Below are 17,665 nucleotides of genomic sequence, written 5' to 3'. Positions count from 1 at the left end.
TTTCGTCTTCGTCTATGGGTAACTTTACTTGAGGTTATATTTTTATTCGCCACATGATATGTGTTTTGCTTGGAGCATCTTGTGTGATTTGAGTCTTTGCTTTTTAGTTTGCCACAATTATCCTTGTTGCACACACCTTTTGAGTGAGACACGCATGAATCATGATTTATTAGAATACTTTTGAGCAAGGCAATTTTGTTATAGTGCTTCACTTATATATTTTTATAGAAATTGATGAACTCTCATGCTTCACTTATATTATTTTGACAGTCTTTAAACAGCATGGTAATTTTCTTTGGTTATAAATTTAGTCCTAATATGATAGGCATCCAAGAGGGATATAATAAAAACTTTCATATAAAGTGCATTGAATACAATGAAACGTTTGATTCCTTATGATTGTTTTGAGATATAATTATTGTGATATTAGAGTCATGCTAGTGAGTAGTTGTGAATTTGAGAAATACTTGTGTTAAGGTTTGTGAGTCCTTTGCGTTTGGATTGAGAACACTCGCCTTAGAATTTTTCTATTTCTTATACAAAAAATTAAACACAAGCAACCTAAGGTGAGATGTTTTTTCTTAGTACATATATAGAAAAGAAGCAACATAATAGAAAAATCATTGCTAACATTTTCTGGAAGAATGAATAGTGTGGTGATTGTTCACATAACCAATGACCTACAAACCACCCTGCCAACATAAAATAACACTTACTCATAGCTTGTTTCTCCTATGGTTTCACAATAAGTAATCGGGTACGTATTTGTTTACATAGGCTCCTTAGGGATTTGAATGATAAAAAATGTTGTTAAGCATAATGTTCCTTTTTTCATCAATGAACAAGATATTGTCTATGTGTAGCGATGTGAAATTTATGTGCTAGTTCAAAGAAAAAATTGTTTAGAGTATTTTAATCCCTGGGTGGTAATCACAATTGAGCACCCATGTCATAGCTAGACTTTTGACAATCATGATAGTAGGGCTGGGTGTTCTATATAAACCGAAAAATCAGTTTCTACCATTCGTTTTTTTTTTGAAAATTCGGTTAGACAAACTAAAAACCAAAAATGGTAGTTGAGATTAGTTAACCGAAAATTTGGTTAACCGTATATTCGGTTCAGTTTTTGGTTTTATACGGAATGACCACGCTTCAAGTATCTATGCTCCGATTGCACTAGCTGCACCATCTTATATAGGCAAAAAATCTGGCTAATCTCCTCAGTCGGGCGAGGTGGGACTAGAGCAGCGAAATGGTGTGGTCAGCTGTTCGCATGTGCGGGCACACCGTTCACAAAAAGCCCACGTCAGGTAGGCCTTATCCTTGTAGGCACTTGAATGGTCAGGCAGGCCCACATTATGTGAGATGCGTGCATGATGCATTCGTGGGCGATTGTGGGCGGTTGGGCGTGTGACTCCTGGGAGACAACGTTGCACGCCTACGCCTGCTTTTGTGTTGTACAGTACAATCAGTCACGTTCGTTTTGTTTTTGTTTGGTTAACCGAGATGCAAACCGAACCTACCGAATTTTGTTCGGTTAGTGGACAAGAAAACTAATTTTTCTGTAACAGTAAAAAAACCGAAAATTTAGTTTGTTCGGTTTTCAGTTCGTCGGTTTTTATGCCCACCCCTAGATGATACTACTCGTTAAGCAAAATGGTTTAGATGGTTTAGCATTTTATATGGCACATTATTTGGAAAATGTTATTTTACTTTGAAGAAGTTTATGAAAAATGTTAGGAAACATACATCTTACCTAGCTCTAGAAAATCTTCATTAAAAATCTTGGTTCCTTCATATATTAATATGGAAGAGAATAACATGGTACACGACCATTAAAGATGAATCTATTAGTTAAACATGGAAACAACAACACATACCATTCAAACAAAGATAGTTCTATTAATTGTTTCACACCCTCACAACATATTCTCACTCTTATGTTACTCCATTGATATTTTTGTTTCCAAAAACAAATAAAATCTATTAAAATTTCTCCACTTGAGCTAGAAGCTCTCGGTCTTCAACCATTTTGGTGCTAGTAGAAATATTTGTCCCGAGAATGGTAATCATGGGATGTCCAAGTACATATGGGAAGATCAACTTTGTAGGTGTTTCTTCCTTTCTTTGGCATGGGAACTCATGTGACCACCGTAGGCTTGAGATGTGTTGAATTTGCGACCGCAAATCTTGCATGTGTAATTACCCAAGGATGTAGAATCATGCAAAATAGCACTATCAGAAATGCCATTTGGACAAACTAGAGGGGTGTTATATTCTCTTGGTACATGTGAGGTTGCCATGAATGGAGAAATAGGGGCAGGTACACCATAAGAAGCATCATATAGTAGCCTTCCATCTTGTATGTTCTGTTGTTGCAATATAGTATTCGGTGTAAATGGGTCAATATTTTCAGGAGAACAATGAAATCCATATGGTAGTGAGTTTACCTCAGAGACATGCATGGCGGGCATGTCATAGATTGAACCATCCTCCATTGCTCCATTAGTGTTAAGGTGGGTATGAACAATAGAATTTGGATCTGTTTGGAGTAAGGATGTGAATGATGGAGACTCCATGGACGAGGTATGTGTATGATGATAGGAGTCAGCGTAATTCCACAAAGGGTTTGAAAGGAAGTCTTCATGCCTGAACATTTCATGTTCATCTTGATGGATTTCCTCATTGTTGGGTTGGGACACTATGGTATTAACCATGGATAAAGGATTAATAATTGTATCAGACAATTGTGGTGGGAGTGGTGCTAGACCTACATTCTCTTGGTGTGGCATCATGGAACTATCATTGACTAGCATCATGGTAGGTTCAGGTGGTGCATCGGGTGCAGATGAGGAGTTCGCCATGGAAGGTGAATCTGATGGTAGTGACTCAAAGGCCAAAATATCATTTAACACTGGCATGGCTCTCGTGCCTCTCAATGCTTCATGCAAGGGGGAAATGTAGGCATCATTCTCACCAGATGTAACTTTGTTGGGGTAGGAGCCATTAGGATCCATGACTACTAGCAAGATCGACAATTTGAAGCTATGGAGAAGAGAGACGCTTATGCTATGATAGTGCTTGAAGCTTATGAGGATTATTGCATAGGTAGATATCTATATATAAGGTTCTTACAGAACTATAGCCATGCATGGCCTCATGTAATATTGAATGATTACAAAATCTAGAATATCTAGATTTTAATAATTGTATTTATGGAACGTCTAAGAGATATCAGATATAAATTTGTCTAATAATTAACGAGATATTCTAGGATCTCTCAATGTGGAATTTGATCTTGCCCTATGTGTTAATACAATTTCGCGTTAATGGCGTCATCTAATATTAATTATGAAATTATCAAGAAGATCTGGAATTTATTCACTGATATTCATACAATATCTATGAGATATGAGATAAACATGTGTCTAATAATTAAAGAGATCTTCTAGGATCTTTATTTCTATATTTGATTTTGCATCAGTTTTAATATAATTTTCCAACACACCTTCTTTTGTTGGACACAAAAAAGCATCATCTATGATGATACAAGATAGCACACGTCTTCCTAAACAAGTAATGTTAGTTTATGATCTCAACTTTGAAAGTTAGTATATTAACTTCCTTATGGTTGCACCATGTGTCCAAACTACTATTTCTAATGAAATAGTAATGCCATCAAGAAATACCCTCGGAGAGGCTATCTATGTCGTCTATTTCTGCTTCGTGATCTGTGCAATAATTACAACCCACTTTTCCATTCCATTATTCTGTCAAGTCTTCTCTCCCTCCTCTTTGAACAAATTGCACGCCCTGTAGACTGTGCACACTTATTTCAATGCGTACTCAAGTGTGATAGATTTCCTTTTGAAGGGAGAGTTGTACAACTTGTGTGAATTCAAATTCAAATACTAACATATTTAAACAGATAATTAACTATTAGTTAGAGCATCAGTTATTAATAAAAACAATGGTTAATCAACTAATAGGAAATAATTAAAAGTGCCAATATGATATACAATGTTCCAATTTTATTAGTAAGTATCAAACATCTCAAATTACAAAATGTCCAAATATGATAAAGAGATAGATAATTAAAAAGTGCCAAAATTTTCATACTACAAAGTGCCAAAAATCTCATATTAGAAAGTGTGGCAAAGTGCCAAAGTACGACCAAGTAACAAATTACCCCAACTCAAAAAAGTGGCAAAAATATAGAAATGTGCTAAATTCAAACTAAAAGGATATTCAACTTCATAGGATCTATGCATGAACAATTAAAACACGCACTTTCATAAGCTGTGTGTATGATAAATTCAATAATGCACACTTTCACAGGATCTGTGTATGAACAATTCAAAAGTGAGCACTTTAATAGGATCTGAGTATTGAGATTTCAAAAGTGCGCACTTTCACAGGATCGGTGTATAAAAAATTTGAAAGTGCGCACTTTCATAGGATATATGTGTCTATTTAAATCAAAAGTGCGCACTTTCAAAATCAAAAGTTCTATAAATTTACTAAGTTCTTAATAATAAAGTGCATTAGTTAAAGTGCGCACTTTGTAGCATGTAAATATAATCACAATTATAGAGATCCCACTTAGTGCTCTACATAGGTTAAGTGCCAAATCTGAATTCATTCCAAGATGGTTGTGTGTCAGATCCATCCGATCACATGCAAACATAAAAACAATCCTCCACAATCAAGGAGAGAGTGAGGGAGAGAGAGATAGATAGGATACCACAGGGCCGACAGATGACTGCGTGTACGGGTCGGGGTAGAGGAGGACGAGGTGGAGTTCGTCCTCACTGCCAGGAGCACCAACAAGTAGGAGGACGAGGTGGAGGTCATCGAGGAAGAAGACCGGTGATGAGACATGCGCGACCGTGGATGACTCCCTCGTCGACCACCACGTCCATCACGCACGACCATCGATGAGGAGGTGGTGTACGGCGATGGATCTGGCGATCACGGCCATGGTGGTACACGACATGGTCGACATGGAGCTCTCCCTTGCTATCTCCTGGTTACCTGAGGTGGATCTGGTCATGGTCGTGGAGGTGGATTCAGTCACCATCATGACTGAACGAAAAATGAGGGTCAATGCCGGTGACCCACACAAGCAACACCGTCCATCGTGGGTGGATCCTCTGGATCCCACACAAGAGAGGAGCGCCGATCCGAGGAAGATGTAAGGTCATCGGTTAGGGAGGCCATGTCAAATTCAACTATCATGGGGAAGGAGGTGGGAGGTTGTGGCCGGCATGGAGCCTGGTGGCACGTCGGTTGGGTAGCAAGGGGGGCTAGAGCTTGAAGGCGAGGAGAGGCATGCCTGGTGGGCAAAGGGGTGGTGTATGGCGTCTAACACCGGCGTGGGTGAGGCGCTAGTGGCAAGCTCCGATCTAGATCTCAATTTGGCTTCAGATCGGGGATAGGAGGAGATAACATGAGGGAAAGAGAGAGAGACCGAGAGAGAGCACGGTGGGTGGAGAGAATGAGATAGAGGGGTGGGTGGGTCGGTCTAGCTATATGGTCACTGGGCGGCAGGGTGTGGAGCCCTCTCTTGCCACTTATATGACTATTTTATCCCTCACTCTATTTGCTCTCGCCTAGCACATATCTCCTGACCGTGGGTGGTGGTGATATTCTTGTCCTGGGTAGTGTTTAATATTAGAAATTCTCTCTCTCTGGCGGAGAGAAATTTGTCGATATATCTCTATCTTCAAACCAGTTTTAAATATCCAATTCTACAACCTTCACCAAAATATTGCCTTTATCATTGGAAAATATTTTAAATTCTTGTAAATATCCAATGATACGAACATTATGCTCTTTGGTAGCTACATAAATGGCTTCTTCACTTCCTCTACATCTCAATTGTATTGTTCTTCAACATACATATCCATGGCTTCAAGCCACTCTCCATAACATGATTTGCCATGTAAATCATGGGTAGTTAATCAATTATAAGTTCATAGTTATAGCTAACAATACTTTCAGAATTATATTTTCCTTTTTCTGACTAATTCTTTTCATGCGCTGGAAATGTATGCTTGGAATATTTTATACTTGCGGGATGCATAGTGCATACACATTCCAGGAAGACAAGCACATTCACCATTGTGTTATATGGAAATATCATTTATGCAATTATGCAAAAATGGAATCTTGGAATATTGCATTATGTCATTTTGACATGTCCATTATTTATGACTTCGCTCTTGTAGGTACCTGATGCAGGAATTTAGAAATTGATGACTTTTGAACCAAACATTTGATTCGTGATTCTCTGGAACTATCATGTTTGTTGTGATACTTTTATCATTATTATTTTTACAAATTTATAAGCTTTTACATTGATAACGAGACTTGAGAGGCATTAAATTTCACCATTTCTCAACTAGGTCTGCTACTAGGGCTCAAATCTTAGGTCAATGTCTATGAGCTCTTATCTTTGATCAATCATGGGTTTAGATTCATTTATCCAAGAGTCTCTAAGGTAGATGACAAAGTGACATGTTATATTCTACCAGCACTAAACATGATAACCTAAACCAACAGACTCTCAAAAAAATGTGAAAGGAGGCCTTCACTTACACTATTTTCTATATTGGTTTGCAATCCAAGTACATGCCATGCAGACTTATCCTATGATGTGAGACATCTTCGTTAACTTCCCTTGTTTTGTACCTAATAGATTCCCCTCATACTGTACCAACTATTGTCACTCGAGGAAGAAGTTGATTTCTTATTGCATTCTATGCAATCCAACCGACTTGTTTGTTGCGAAACTTACTATCTATATAAAGCAGATGATTCCATGTTTATCTTGTATTTAATCAAATGCATTCATCTATATTGTAATGTCAATCAGATATTATCATTGTACATGTATGGAAAGCAACTACACAAAGTAAACATCATTCTCATAAGATGTAGACCCAAACACCTAGTTTCCAGACCTAACATGTGCAAATTTGGGATCTTATTTTTCGTAAAACAAAATTGTCTTAGGGGCTTTACTCTACCTCATTCTTGAAGAAAATGTCATTTTCATAAAAAACGCCATTTTCATGTAAATAAAATATAACAAATAATAGTAAATGAGTTCTAACTGCACAAATTATTATCCATATGAGTAACGATACCAAGTTCATATGGCGTTTATGCAAACAACATCTAGCCGCTACCTGTTATATGTTCTACTCAAGAAACTCATTAAAATACACCTTGACAATATTATTGCATTTCTTCAAAAAAATCTCAGCTAATGTCATTAGACTCGGACATTGATAAATGGAGAAATCTTAAATGACAACATCAATTTATTAATGATTAAAGGGGGCTTCTAGGAATGAAATATTCACTACTGCAGAAACACCCTCTCATGACCAATCACTAGTGATGGCCACAATGCAACCCGTCACTAGAGGTAGGGTGTGGGTAACATCTTTCCCATCACTGGTATGTCGACCAAGGGGACATGTATAACATACAAATGACTAATGCTTGAACCACTCGTTAGTGGTTGATTCCACTAAAAATGCATCTTGTTTTCTCGGATTTTTCCCCTTGCACACGTTTGGCATGTGCGTGTTCTTGTTCTAATTTAGTCATACTATTTCCAAAATCATAGAAACATTGGTTGTTAAATATGATTGCAAGTTTTAGGTAATTTATGGAAACCAACACCACAATAGCATGAATGTAGTGAAGTTTAAGAACTTTATTTTGAAGATGGAGTAAAGGACCTATCCAAACTCCTAACTAGGCACTGGTTCAATTGCACTCGACCATACTACCTAGTCTCACCTTCATTGCTTCAACCACAACAAAATCTGTGAATGAAGGTAAGACATTTTATGAACACAACCACCACAAAACTTGGAGAGAAGAAGATAGATGAAATCTAGAGGGAGTTGCTTCACTTAGATCAGTCCTAGGTCCCTTGATATATGTGGATCCACCTGCCAATAATCGTAGATCTACTCCATGATAGAGAGCGAGAGAGATTCACATTTGTGAGATAGAGGTTTGAGTTCTGCATTCCATGCTCTATCTCCCATATTAAGAATCGGTCAATCATCCATTCTATAGTGACTATCTATGGTATACTAGAGATTAATTCATTTTCCCGATCATTGTCGTTGACTATGATCCCTCTTTAGTGAGCACTTAGTCCCCCTCGGGAGTGGGAGATGTAGGCCATTAATAAAATGTGAATTTCATAATGCTTATTTGACATTTATTTGATTAATTTGATATTTAGTTGTGCAATTGTTTACCTATGGCGTACGAATTGCTTTTTGTCTAATGTAAAGGCAAAGGCGGTATGATCTAAATACTAACGTGGCTAAGCACATATTTCCAAGCAATTGCACTACCTTCATGTGACATGTAGTGGTATCAAAGAGAGTCGAAGGCGAGAGGAGCAAAAGAAAAGCAAAATCACTTAAGGCATTGGTCCAATCTCTTTATCTTAATTACCCTATTTATAGTAATCTGGAGGAGTACAATAGTGTTTCAAAACCGAGTAGGGGGATGATGACCCACAAGTCTAGGGGATTGCCATTGTCTTTTATGGGAAGTAATAACCTAATTTATTGATTCGACAGAAGAGCTCATCTTCTCAGAATATCATAGGCTTGTATTCCATATATAGATAGAAATGCTTCATACAAAATTGCTTCTCATCAACAATCCAACACCACTTGCTTCAAGGTCCATAAAGGTGACTAAGCATTATTAAGGTGGCCTTGTGGGTTAACCAAAATAATGCAATATATATACACATACAGATGAGCTATTCTATTTCACATACTATTCTCGAACTAACGACTTAGAGCGGTAGAACTCATGATTTCATCTTGTTGAACTAATCAAATTCTTAGTTAAAAAAATGAGAATTCTTTTTGTCAGAACAGGGCATGTAATATATCATTGGAAACCTCTTGACAGCTATAATAAAACTCATATATGATTTTTTTTGTGAAATCATCACGGTTTAATATCAATTTTAAAAGAAAAAAAAATCATATTTTCAAATTCAAAAGCACGAACTGTATTTTTGACCTCATTTTCGAACAGTTTGTTGGAATTCAAATGAGATGCCCCTGGAAAGATGGTGGAAATCCGCTTGTTTCATATATAGATTGTTTTTCCAAATTCTATATGGTTTAGAAGTAATTTGAGAAACGGTGAAATTCTTGGTGAAATATATTTTCTTGATTTTTTGCAAATGGTTTGTCAGATTGACACAAATGATACGGAGTTGGAAAGCTATGGGAAATCAATAACTTTTGCGTATAGAAGTTTTCTTAATTCCTTACAGTTTAAATTTGAATTCAAATACGATCAAAGTTGATTTTGAATGCGGATATTTTAAGTTTGTCAAAATTGTGCAAATAATATATCGTTGGGTATCGAAAATGCTAAACTTGTCATGTCGAATGTTTTCTCAAATTCTCAAATGCCGAATAGTAATTTGGAATGTAGTGATACCAATCGTGTTGTTTCTCGTTGGAAAAATAGAGTACCCGAACTGATCTATGTGTGTGTATTCATACTGAGGTATTTTTTATAGAGTAATTTTGAATGGTTCCAAAAACAGAGAGTACTTGAACTGATGTCCGTATGGGTTTGTACTGAACGTGTTTTCACATAGTAGACGGATACGTCTCCAACCTATCTATAATCTATGAAGTATTCATGCTATTATATTACCATTCTTGGATGTTTTACAATCATTTTATAGTAACTTTATATCATTTGTTGGGACTAACCTATTGACCCAGTGCCTAGTGCCAGTTGTTATTTTTTACATCGCGGGAAATCAATATCAAACGGAGTCCAAACACCGTGAAACTTTTGGTGGATTTTTTACGGACGAGAAGATATAAAATGGGTCAGAGGCACCTGGGGGGGGTGCCCCGAGGGGGGCACAACCCACCTGGGCGCGCCTGGGGGCCCAGACGCCCAGATGGGTTGTGCCCACCTCGGTGACCTCCCGCACCCCCTCTTCGCCCTATAAATTGCCAAATATTCCAAAACCCTCGGGGTAACCCTAGATCAGAAGTTCCGTCACCGCAAGGCTCTATAGCCATGAGAAAACAATCTAGACCCCGTTCTGACACGCTACCGAAGGGGGAAATCATCACCGGTGGCCATCTTCATCATCCCGACGACCACCACGATGAGGAGGGAGTAGTCCAACCTCGGGGCTGAGGGTTTGTACCAGTAGCTATGTGTTTAATATCTCTCCCTTTATCGTGTTCTTGAGATGTCACGATCTTGATGTATCGCGGGCTTTATTAATATAGTCGGATCATATGGTGTTTTCCCCTCTCTTTCTTGCTGTGATGAATTGAGTTTTCCCTTTGAGATTCCATTTTATCGGATTGAATACTTTTATGGATTTGGGAGAACTTGATATATGTCTTGCATATGAATACTCATGGTGACAATGGAGTATTATTTTGATTCACTTGATATATGTTTTGGCACTCAACTCGTGGATTCCTGAGGTGACATTGGGGGAATCTATGCATAGGGGTTGATGCACGTTCTTGTCTTTGTTTCTCCGGTAGAAAGCTTGGGGCACTCTTTGAGGTTCTTTGTGTTGGATTGAGTATTACAAATCTGAAATTATTTGTTGTTATTTTAGTATGAACTCTTGGATAGATCGATCAGAAAGAATAGCTTCGAGGTGGTTTCGTACCCTACAAACAACTTCTTATTATGTTCTCCACTAGATAAGAATTTTGGAGTGATTCTTCATTGCACGTTGAGGGATGGTTATGTTATCCAATTATATTAGCATTGTTGAGAGATTGCACTAGCGAAAGTATGGACCCTAGGCCTCATTTTCAAGCATTGCAGTACCGTTTTTGTGCCCGTTTTCTGATTGCTACCATGCTGTTTTTATTTTTTCATATTATAAAAATATATTTCTACCATCCATATTACACTTTTATCACCATCTCTTTGCCGAGCTACTGCACCTATACAATTTGCCATTGTATTGGGTGTGTTGGGGACACAAGAGATTTCTTGTATTTGATTGCAGGGTTGTTTGAGAGAGACCATCTTCATCCTACGCCTCCCACAGATTGATAAACCTTACGTCATCCACTTGAGGGAAATTTTCTACTGTCCTACAAAACACTGGGCTTGGAGGCCCACAAGAGTCTACAAGAACAAGTTGTGTAGTAGACATCAAGCTCTTTTCTGGCGTCGTTGCCGAGGAGGTGAGTGCTTGAAGGTATATCTTTGGATCATGCAATTGAATCTTTTAGTTTCTTGTTTTATCACTAGTTTGGTTTATAAAAAGAAAACTACAAAAAATGGAATTGGGGTTGCATCATATTATTGATCATCTTTATAATATCTTTCTTGAAAATGATGGTTCAGAAAATTGTGCTCAATATCTTTCTTGTTGTACCACTAGTTTGGTTTTATCACTAGATTGGTTTATAAAAGAAAACTACAACAAAATGGAATTGAGGTTGCATCATATTATTCATCTTTATAATGTACTTCGTGAAAATGATGGAAAGAAAAATTGTGATAAACTGATAGAAGAATAATTCAATAGAATGTTTGGTATAAATGATGAGCATGATTGCAATGTTGTTAGTAGGAACTCTTTGAATATCCATGATGCTAGTGATATGGAAAGCAATAAGCTTGGTGTCGGGGGGATGAACCCCAGGCAGGCAACAGAACCCGGATCCTTTTCAAAAACATCGGGGCCAGCAACGCCCCTCAATCCGGCTCACACTTGGTTGGGTTGCTCAACCCGGCCAAGTCCCTTTATGCGGCCCCAACGGCTGGCGCAAGACGGCCGAACCCGGCATGCTAAGACTTCTCCAACAAGCTAGCTCCCCCCTTGGCATATTCCTCAACCCGACCACCGTTCAGCTCCCGTACCATTGCAGTTGTATGATGGGTCGAGTCTCCATTCAAGGTTGAGCAACGGAACAGTGCCCCACTAACTCCTTTGGCTAGCCGAGGTGTTGCAATAGTGCCCCACCTACCCTGCTGACCAGGGCTAGGGTGGCTACAGTGCACCCGTCATCACTGCTGACGCCAGCGGGTGGCGACCTGACGATGCGCCACTATAGCGGACTCGACCCGGCCATTCTGTGACGATCGACAAGACGGAAATAGTGCCCCCTGGCGCACACGGCACGCGCCAGGGGAACCCGTCGAGTCCTCACACCCGGCGGGTCCCAGCACCGGCTTCGCGGACAATGACAACCCGGCCCCATGGCCTTGTAACATTACCATTGTAACCCTGGGGGGTTGACCTATAAAACCCCACAAGAGCCCTCACGTACAGAGAGATCGATCACATGCACAACACACACGACCAGACCAGCCACACCCATGCATAAGGAGAGGTAGCAGTCTAAGCCTTGGCCTGTCTTCCTTCTTCCTCCATACAACTCGAGGAGCAACCTTGTACGGGCGCATATAAACCAAACTTGGCAGGACTAGGGGTGTTATCTCTCCGGAGAGCCCCGATGTAACACCCACGATGCAGCTATATCTCCCACGTGTTGAAGCACGACTTAGAGGCATAACCGCATTGTAGGCATGTCGCAAGAGGGGTAATCTTTACACATCCCATGTACTGAATAAGAAAGGGATAAAGAGTTGGCTTACAATCGCCACTTCACACAATACATAAATATAGCATTACATCATCCAGATACAATCAAGGTCCGACTACGGAACCAAATAAAGAAAGACAACCCCTAATGCAAAAGATCCCCGATCGCCCCAACAGGGCTCCACTACTGATCGAAAGGAAAACGAGACAACACAATGAACACAATCTTCATTGAGCTCCTCCTTGAGCTCGATTGCGTCACCTGCACGGTATCATCGGCACCTGCAACTGGTTTCGGAAGTAATCTGGGAATCACGAGGACTCAGCAATCTCACACCCTCGCGGTCAAGACTATTTAAGCTTATGGGTAGGTAAAAGGTATGTGAGGTGTTGCTGAAGTAAGCACTAGCATATATGGTGGCTAACTTACGCAAATGATAGCGAGAAGAGAAGGCAAAGCACGGTCGTTAACTAGAAGTGATCAAGAAGTGATCTTGAAACTACTTACGTCCAAGCATAACTCCAACACCGTGTTCACTTCCCGGACCCCGCCGAGAAGAGACCATCACGGCTACACACGTGGTTGATGCATTTTAATTAAGTTAAGTGTCAAGTTTTCTACAACCGGACATTAACAAATTCCCATCTGCCCATAATCGCGAGCACGTCTTTCGAAAGTTCAAAACCCTGCAGGGGTGTCCCAACTTAGCCCATCACAAGCTCTCAGTGTCAATGAAGGATATTCCTTCTCCCAGGAAGACCTGATCAGGCTCGGAATCCCGGTTACAAGACATTTCGATAATGGTAAAACAAGACCAGCAAAGCCGCCCGGAAGTGCTGACAAATCCCGATAGGAACTGCACATATCTCGTTCTCAGGGCACACCGGATGAGCGCTCTATATAGCTAAAACCAAACCTCGAGTTTCCCCGAGGGGGCGTTGCAAAGGACTCTAGTTTGGACCAACACTCGGAGGAGCACTGGCCCGGGGGGGTTAAAATAAAGATGACCCTTGAGTCTGCAGAACCCAAGGGAAAAAAGGCTTAGGTGGCAAATGGTAAAACCAAGGTTGGGCCTTGCTGGAGGAGTTTTATTCAAGGTGAACTGTCAAGGGGTTCCCATTATAACCCAACCACGTAAGCAACGTAAAATCAAGGAACATAACACCGGTATGACGGAAACTAGGGCGGCAAGAGTGGAACAAAACACCAGGCATAAGGCCGAGCCTTCCACCCTTTACCAAGTATATAGATGCATTAATATAATAAGAGATATTGTGATATCCCAACAAATATCCATGTTCCAACAAGGATCAAACTCCGGTAACAAAGAATGATCAAACGAAAGGAAAATGATCAAACGAAAAGAAACACCGTTGAAGAGATTTAAAAGAGAGATTGCATCGGTTGAATTAATGGCTAGAATGAGATAACAACCTCGAGATATCTTGAACGGATTAGGAATGAAAACACGAATCTCCTGAGATATCTTCAGCACTCCAGAACAAAAGAATAGCGAGAGGTGAATGATTAGGGGTGCACCGGCATGAGAAAAACATTTGAAACACGGAAAAGGATATGATCAACGCGAGAATTGAATCCACCGGAGAGGGAAAAGAACGAAGAATGATGAGCTTGAAGCTCCATTAGAATCTTCATGAGAATCACCGGATAAGAACATTGACGGATAAGGAATGGAGAGGCTTCCCATCAATAAAAGGATACTTAAATAAGAAATCTGAGTCCTTGAAGAAAAAGGGTGGGAGGGCGGGTAAAACAAAGGTAACTTGGGACGGATGAAGCAAACAACGTTGAGAAGACTTGGAGTTGATCTTGCGGATGAGACAAATGATAGGATCATCTTGAAGAGAATCGCACCGGTTGACAAGTATTGACATGAATAACTCGATGATCGAGAGGGATTAGTATTCACATAGGAACATGAGAACACCGCTTAGGAACATGGCGGCGGCGGGCGGGCGGCGGTGGTTGCGTGGGCCGGGCGGGCCTGCCTCGGGCCTGAGCGGGCCGCGATGGGGAGGAGAGAGACACGCGGTGAGGTGGCGCTGCCAGATTGGAGGAGGAAGGTGGCGGCGCTGACGTGGCGCGATGCCATTGGTCGGACTGAGGTGGCCAGCTCTGGTGGACATGTCCAGCGCAGCGTGGACGCGTTCGGCGGCGCGGAGGGAGTTGGATCTAGGGTTTCATCTGCGCGGAATTTTCGAAGGAGAGCACATATTTATAGGTAGAGGGAGCTAGGAGAGTCCAAATGAGGTGCGGTTTTCGGCCACGCGATTCTGATCGAACGATCGAGAGGATGGAGGGGGTTTTGGTGGGTTTTGGGCCACTTTGGAGGGGTGTTGGGCTGCAACACACACGAGGCCTTTACGGTTCCTCGGTTAACCGTTGGAGTATCAAACGAAGTCCAAATGGCATGAAACTTGACAGGCGGTCTACCGGTAGTGAACCAAGGCTGCTTGGCAAGTCTCGGTCCAATCCGAGAATGTTTAACACCCGCACACGAAAAGAAGCAAACGAGGACGCCGGAGGACATAGGAGCACCGGATTGCAAAATGGACAACAGGGAAAATGCTCGGATGCATGAGATGAACATGTATGCAAATGCGATGCACATGATGACATGGCAAAATGCAACACGCAAGCAAACGACAAGGCAACAACAGCGAATAACTGGAAGACACCTGGCGCAACGGTCTCGGGGCATTACACCCAAACCTGGGTATGTCTTGCGTCCCGCACTCGCTCATATCGACCTTGCCTCTGGAGCCCACCGGTGCCCTCGAGCCTCCTCCTCTATTTAGCCATCCTTTGGCATCTACCATGCGCCCACCACAGGGACCAACAGAACACAGTGTCTGCCATGCACATACGTGCTCACAGCTAACTGTAAACGGGCGGAAGAGTTCTGCGTTCCATGACCGGGTTGTTTCTTCGCCGGTGGTGTCTCTCTTCCGCTTGTTTGACTTGCGGGCGTCGATGAGGTAGTAGGCATTGCGGCCGCACAAGGCCTTGCTGACGATGAAGGGGCCTTCCCATGGGAAGGACATCTTGTGTTGGTCGGCTTGCTGCTAGACGAGTCAGAGGACGAGGTCTCCCTCGCGAAATGCGAGGGGCTTGATCTTCTTTCTGTGGTAGTGCCTTAGGCGCCTTGTTGATAGATGGCTGACCGGCTGAGCACCAAGAGGCATGCTTCTTCACATAGGTTGACACCGTCTTCGCGGGTTCCTTGGCTTCAGCTTCGGAGTACATCATGACGCATGGTGAGTCGAACTCGATGTCGGTCGGGATGATGGCTTTGGCTCCGTAGACGAGGAAGAACAGGGTGAACCTGGTCGACTAGTTCGGCGTTGTGCGGAGGCTCCAAAGCACGGCTGGCAACTCGTCGAGCCAGTTGTCGGGTGAACCGACGAGTGGATCAACGAGTCGCGGCTTGATGCCTGATAAAATGAGGCTGTTGGCCCGCTCGACCTGGCCATTGGATTGTGGGTGCGCCATGGAGGCCAGTACGAGGCGGATGCCGGAGACGGAGCAGTATTGCGCGAACGCGCCCTTGGCAAAGTTGGTGCCGTTGTCCGTGATGATGCTGTTTGGGATGCCCTAGCGCATCGTGATATCCTTGATGAACCGGACGGCTGTTGGCTCATCCAACTTCTTCATCAGTCGTGCTTCGATCCACTTGGTGAACTTGTCCACCGCCACCAGCAAATGCGTCATGCCACCTTAGGTGGTCTTGGAAGGTCCCACCATGTCGAGTCCCCAGACCGCTAAGGGCTAGGTGATCGAGATGGTTTGGAGTGTTGAGGCCGGCTGGTGGCTGCGCTTGCTGAAGCATTGGCATCCCTCACAGTTGAGGACAAGCGACTAGGTGTCTTGGAGGGCCGTGGGCCAGTAGAAACCATGGTAGAAAGCCTTAGCCACCAGGGATCTCGAGGCGGCGTCGTGCCCACACTTGCCCGGATGGATGTCGAGGAGGATCTCAATGCCCTTGTCTTGTTCGACGCAGCGCTGGAAAATGCCTGTTGAACTGATTTTGACGAGCTCGTTGTTGATGACGTTGTAGGCGGATGCCTGGCGTTGCACTTGCCGAGCTTCTGTCTCATCCATGGGGAGAACCCCGTTCTCTTGGAATCCGGAGATGGGCAGTGCCCATGATGGGGCCATCACCACGGCGAAGACGGCCAGCACGTCGGGTTCCACGACAGCAGCCCCCGGGTCGAGGACGGCGGCGGCCGGGTCGAGGATGATGACAGCCGGGTCGAGTGTTGCAACCCCCAAGCCGGGTTGGACACTCCTCGGGTTGGGTTCAGCAGCCCCTGGGCCAGGTTCGGTGGTCCCCATGCTGGGTTCAGTAGCCCCCGGGCCGGGTTCGACAGCCCCCGGGCCGGGTAGAGGTGCGGCTGGGTTGTCCGAGACAAAGATGGACTCAGAGTCCGGGCCCGGCTTGACAGATGGTTTGTGTAGGTGCTCGAGGGAGATGCCGGGCGGGACAGACTACCGGGACGAGCCGGTCTTGGCCAGTGTGTTAGCGGCTTTGTTTTCCGCACATGGGACATGGAGGAACTCGCAACCATCTAAGAAGTCGGACAGCTGTTGGACGAGGAAGCGGTAGATTGCCATGTTGGCATCGCGGGCGTCCCACTCACCGTTGGACCAGTGCGCCACCAGGTCCGAGTCGCCGTAGCACAGGATGCGTCGAACACCGAGTTCCTTGGAAAGCTGGAGGCCATGCACAAGGGCTTCGTATTCGCTGACGTTTTTGGAGGTGGCGAAGTGGATTTGGAGCGCGCACCAAAGCCGGTCGCCCTTCTGCGAAGACAACACGATGCTGGCACCCAAGCCGAGGCATATCTTGGAGCCGTCGAAGTGCATGTGGCAATGCGTCGAATCCGGCGGCGGCGGCTGGTACTTGGTCTCGGTCCAGTCGATGAGGAAGTCGGCCAGGGTTGTGTGCACGTACGTATCACTGCCTTTTGGCATCGACCTACTTGAAGAAGCACGCCTCTTGGCACTCAGTCGGTCAGCCATCTATC

General features: G+C 43.0%; 1 protein-coding gene across 1 annotated transcript; it reads right to left on the bottom strand.

Moving 5' to 3' along the window:
* Positions 1–1,776: 1,776 nt before the first annotated feature.
* Positions 1,777–3,067, bottom strand: LOC119359557. Its single transcript, XM_037625701.1, has 2 exons — positions 2,451–3,067; positions 1,777–2,369 (listed from the first exon to the last, which is right to left on the bottom strand). The coding sequence occupies exons 1-2, from the start codon at positions 3,015–3,017 to the stop codon at positions 2,100–2,102; spliced, it is 837 nt and encodes a 278-aa protein (XP_037481598.1). The 5' UTR covers positions 3,018–3,067; the 3' UTR covers positions 1,777–2,099.
* Positions 3,068–17,665: the final 14,598 nt, after the last annotated feature.

Source organism: Triticum dicoccoides, chromosome 2A (genome assembly GCF_002162155.2).
Source record: "Triticum dicoccoides isolate Atlit2015 ecotype Zavitan chromosome 2A, WEW_v2.0, whole genome shotgun sequence".
In the NCBI taxonomy this organism is placed as follows: Eukaryota; Viridiplantae; Streptophyta; class Magnoliopsida; order Poales; family Poaceae; genus Triticum; species Triticum dicoccoides.
Note: the sequence above shows the minus strand (reverse complement) of the source record. Positions and strands in the feature narration are given on the sequence as shown.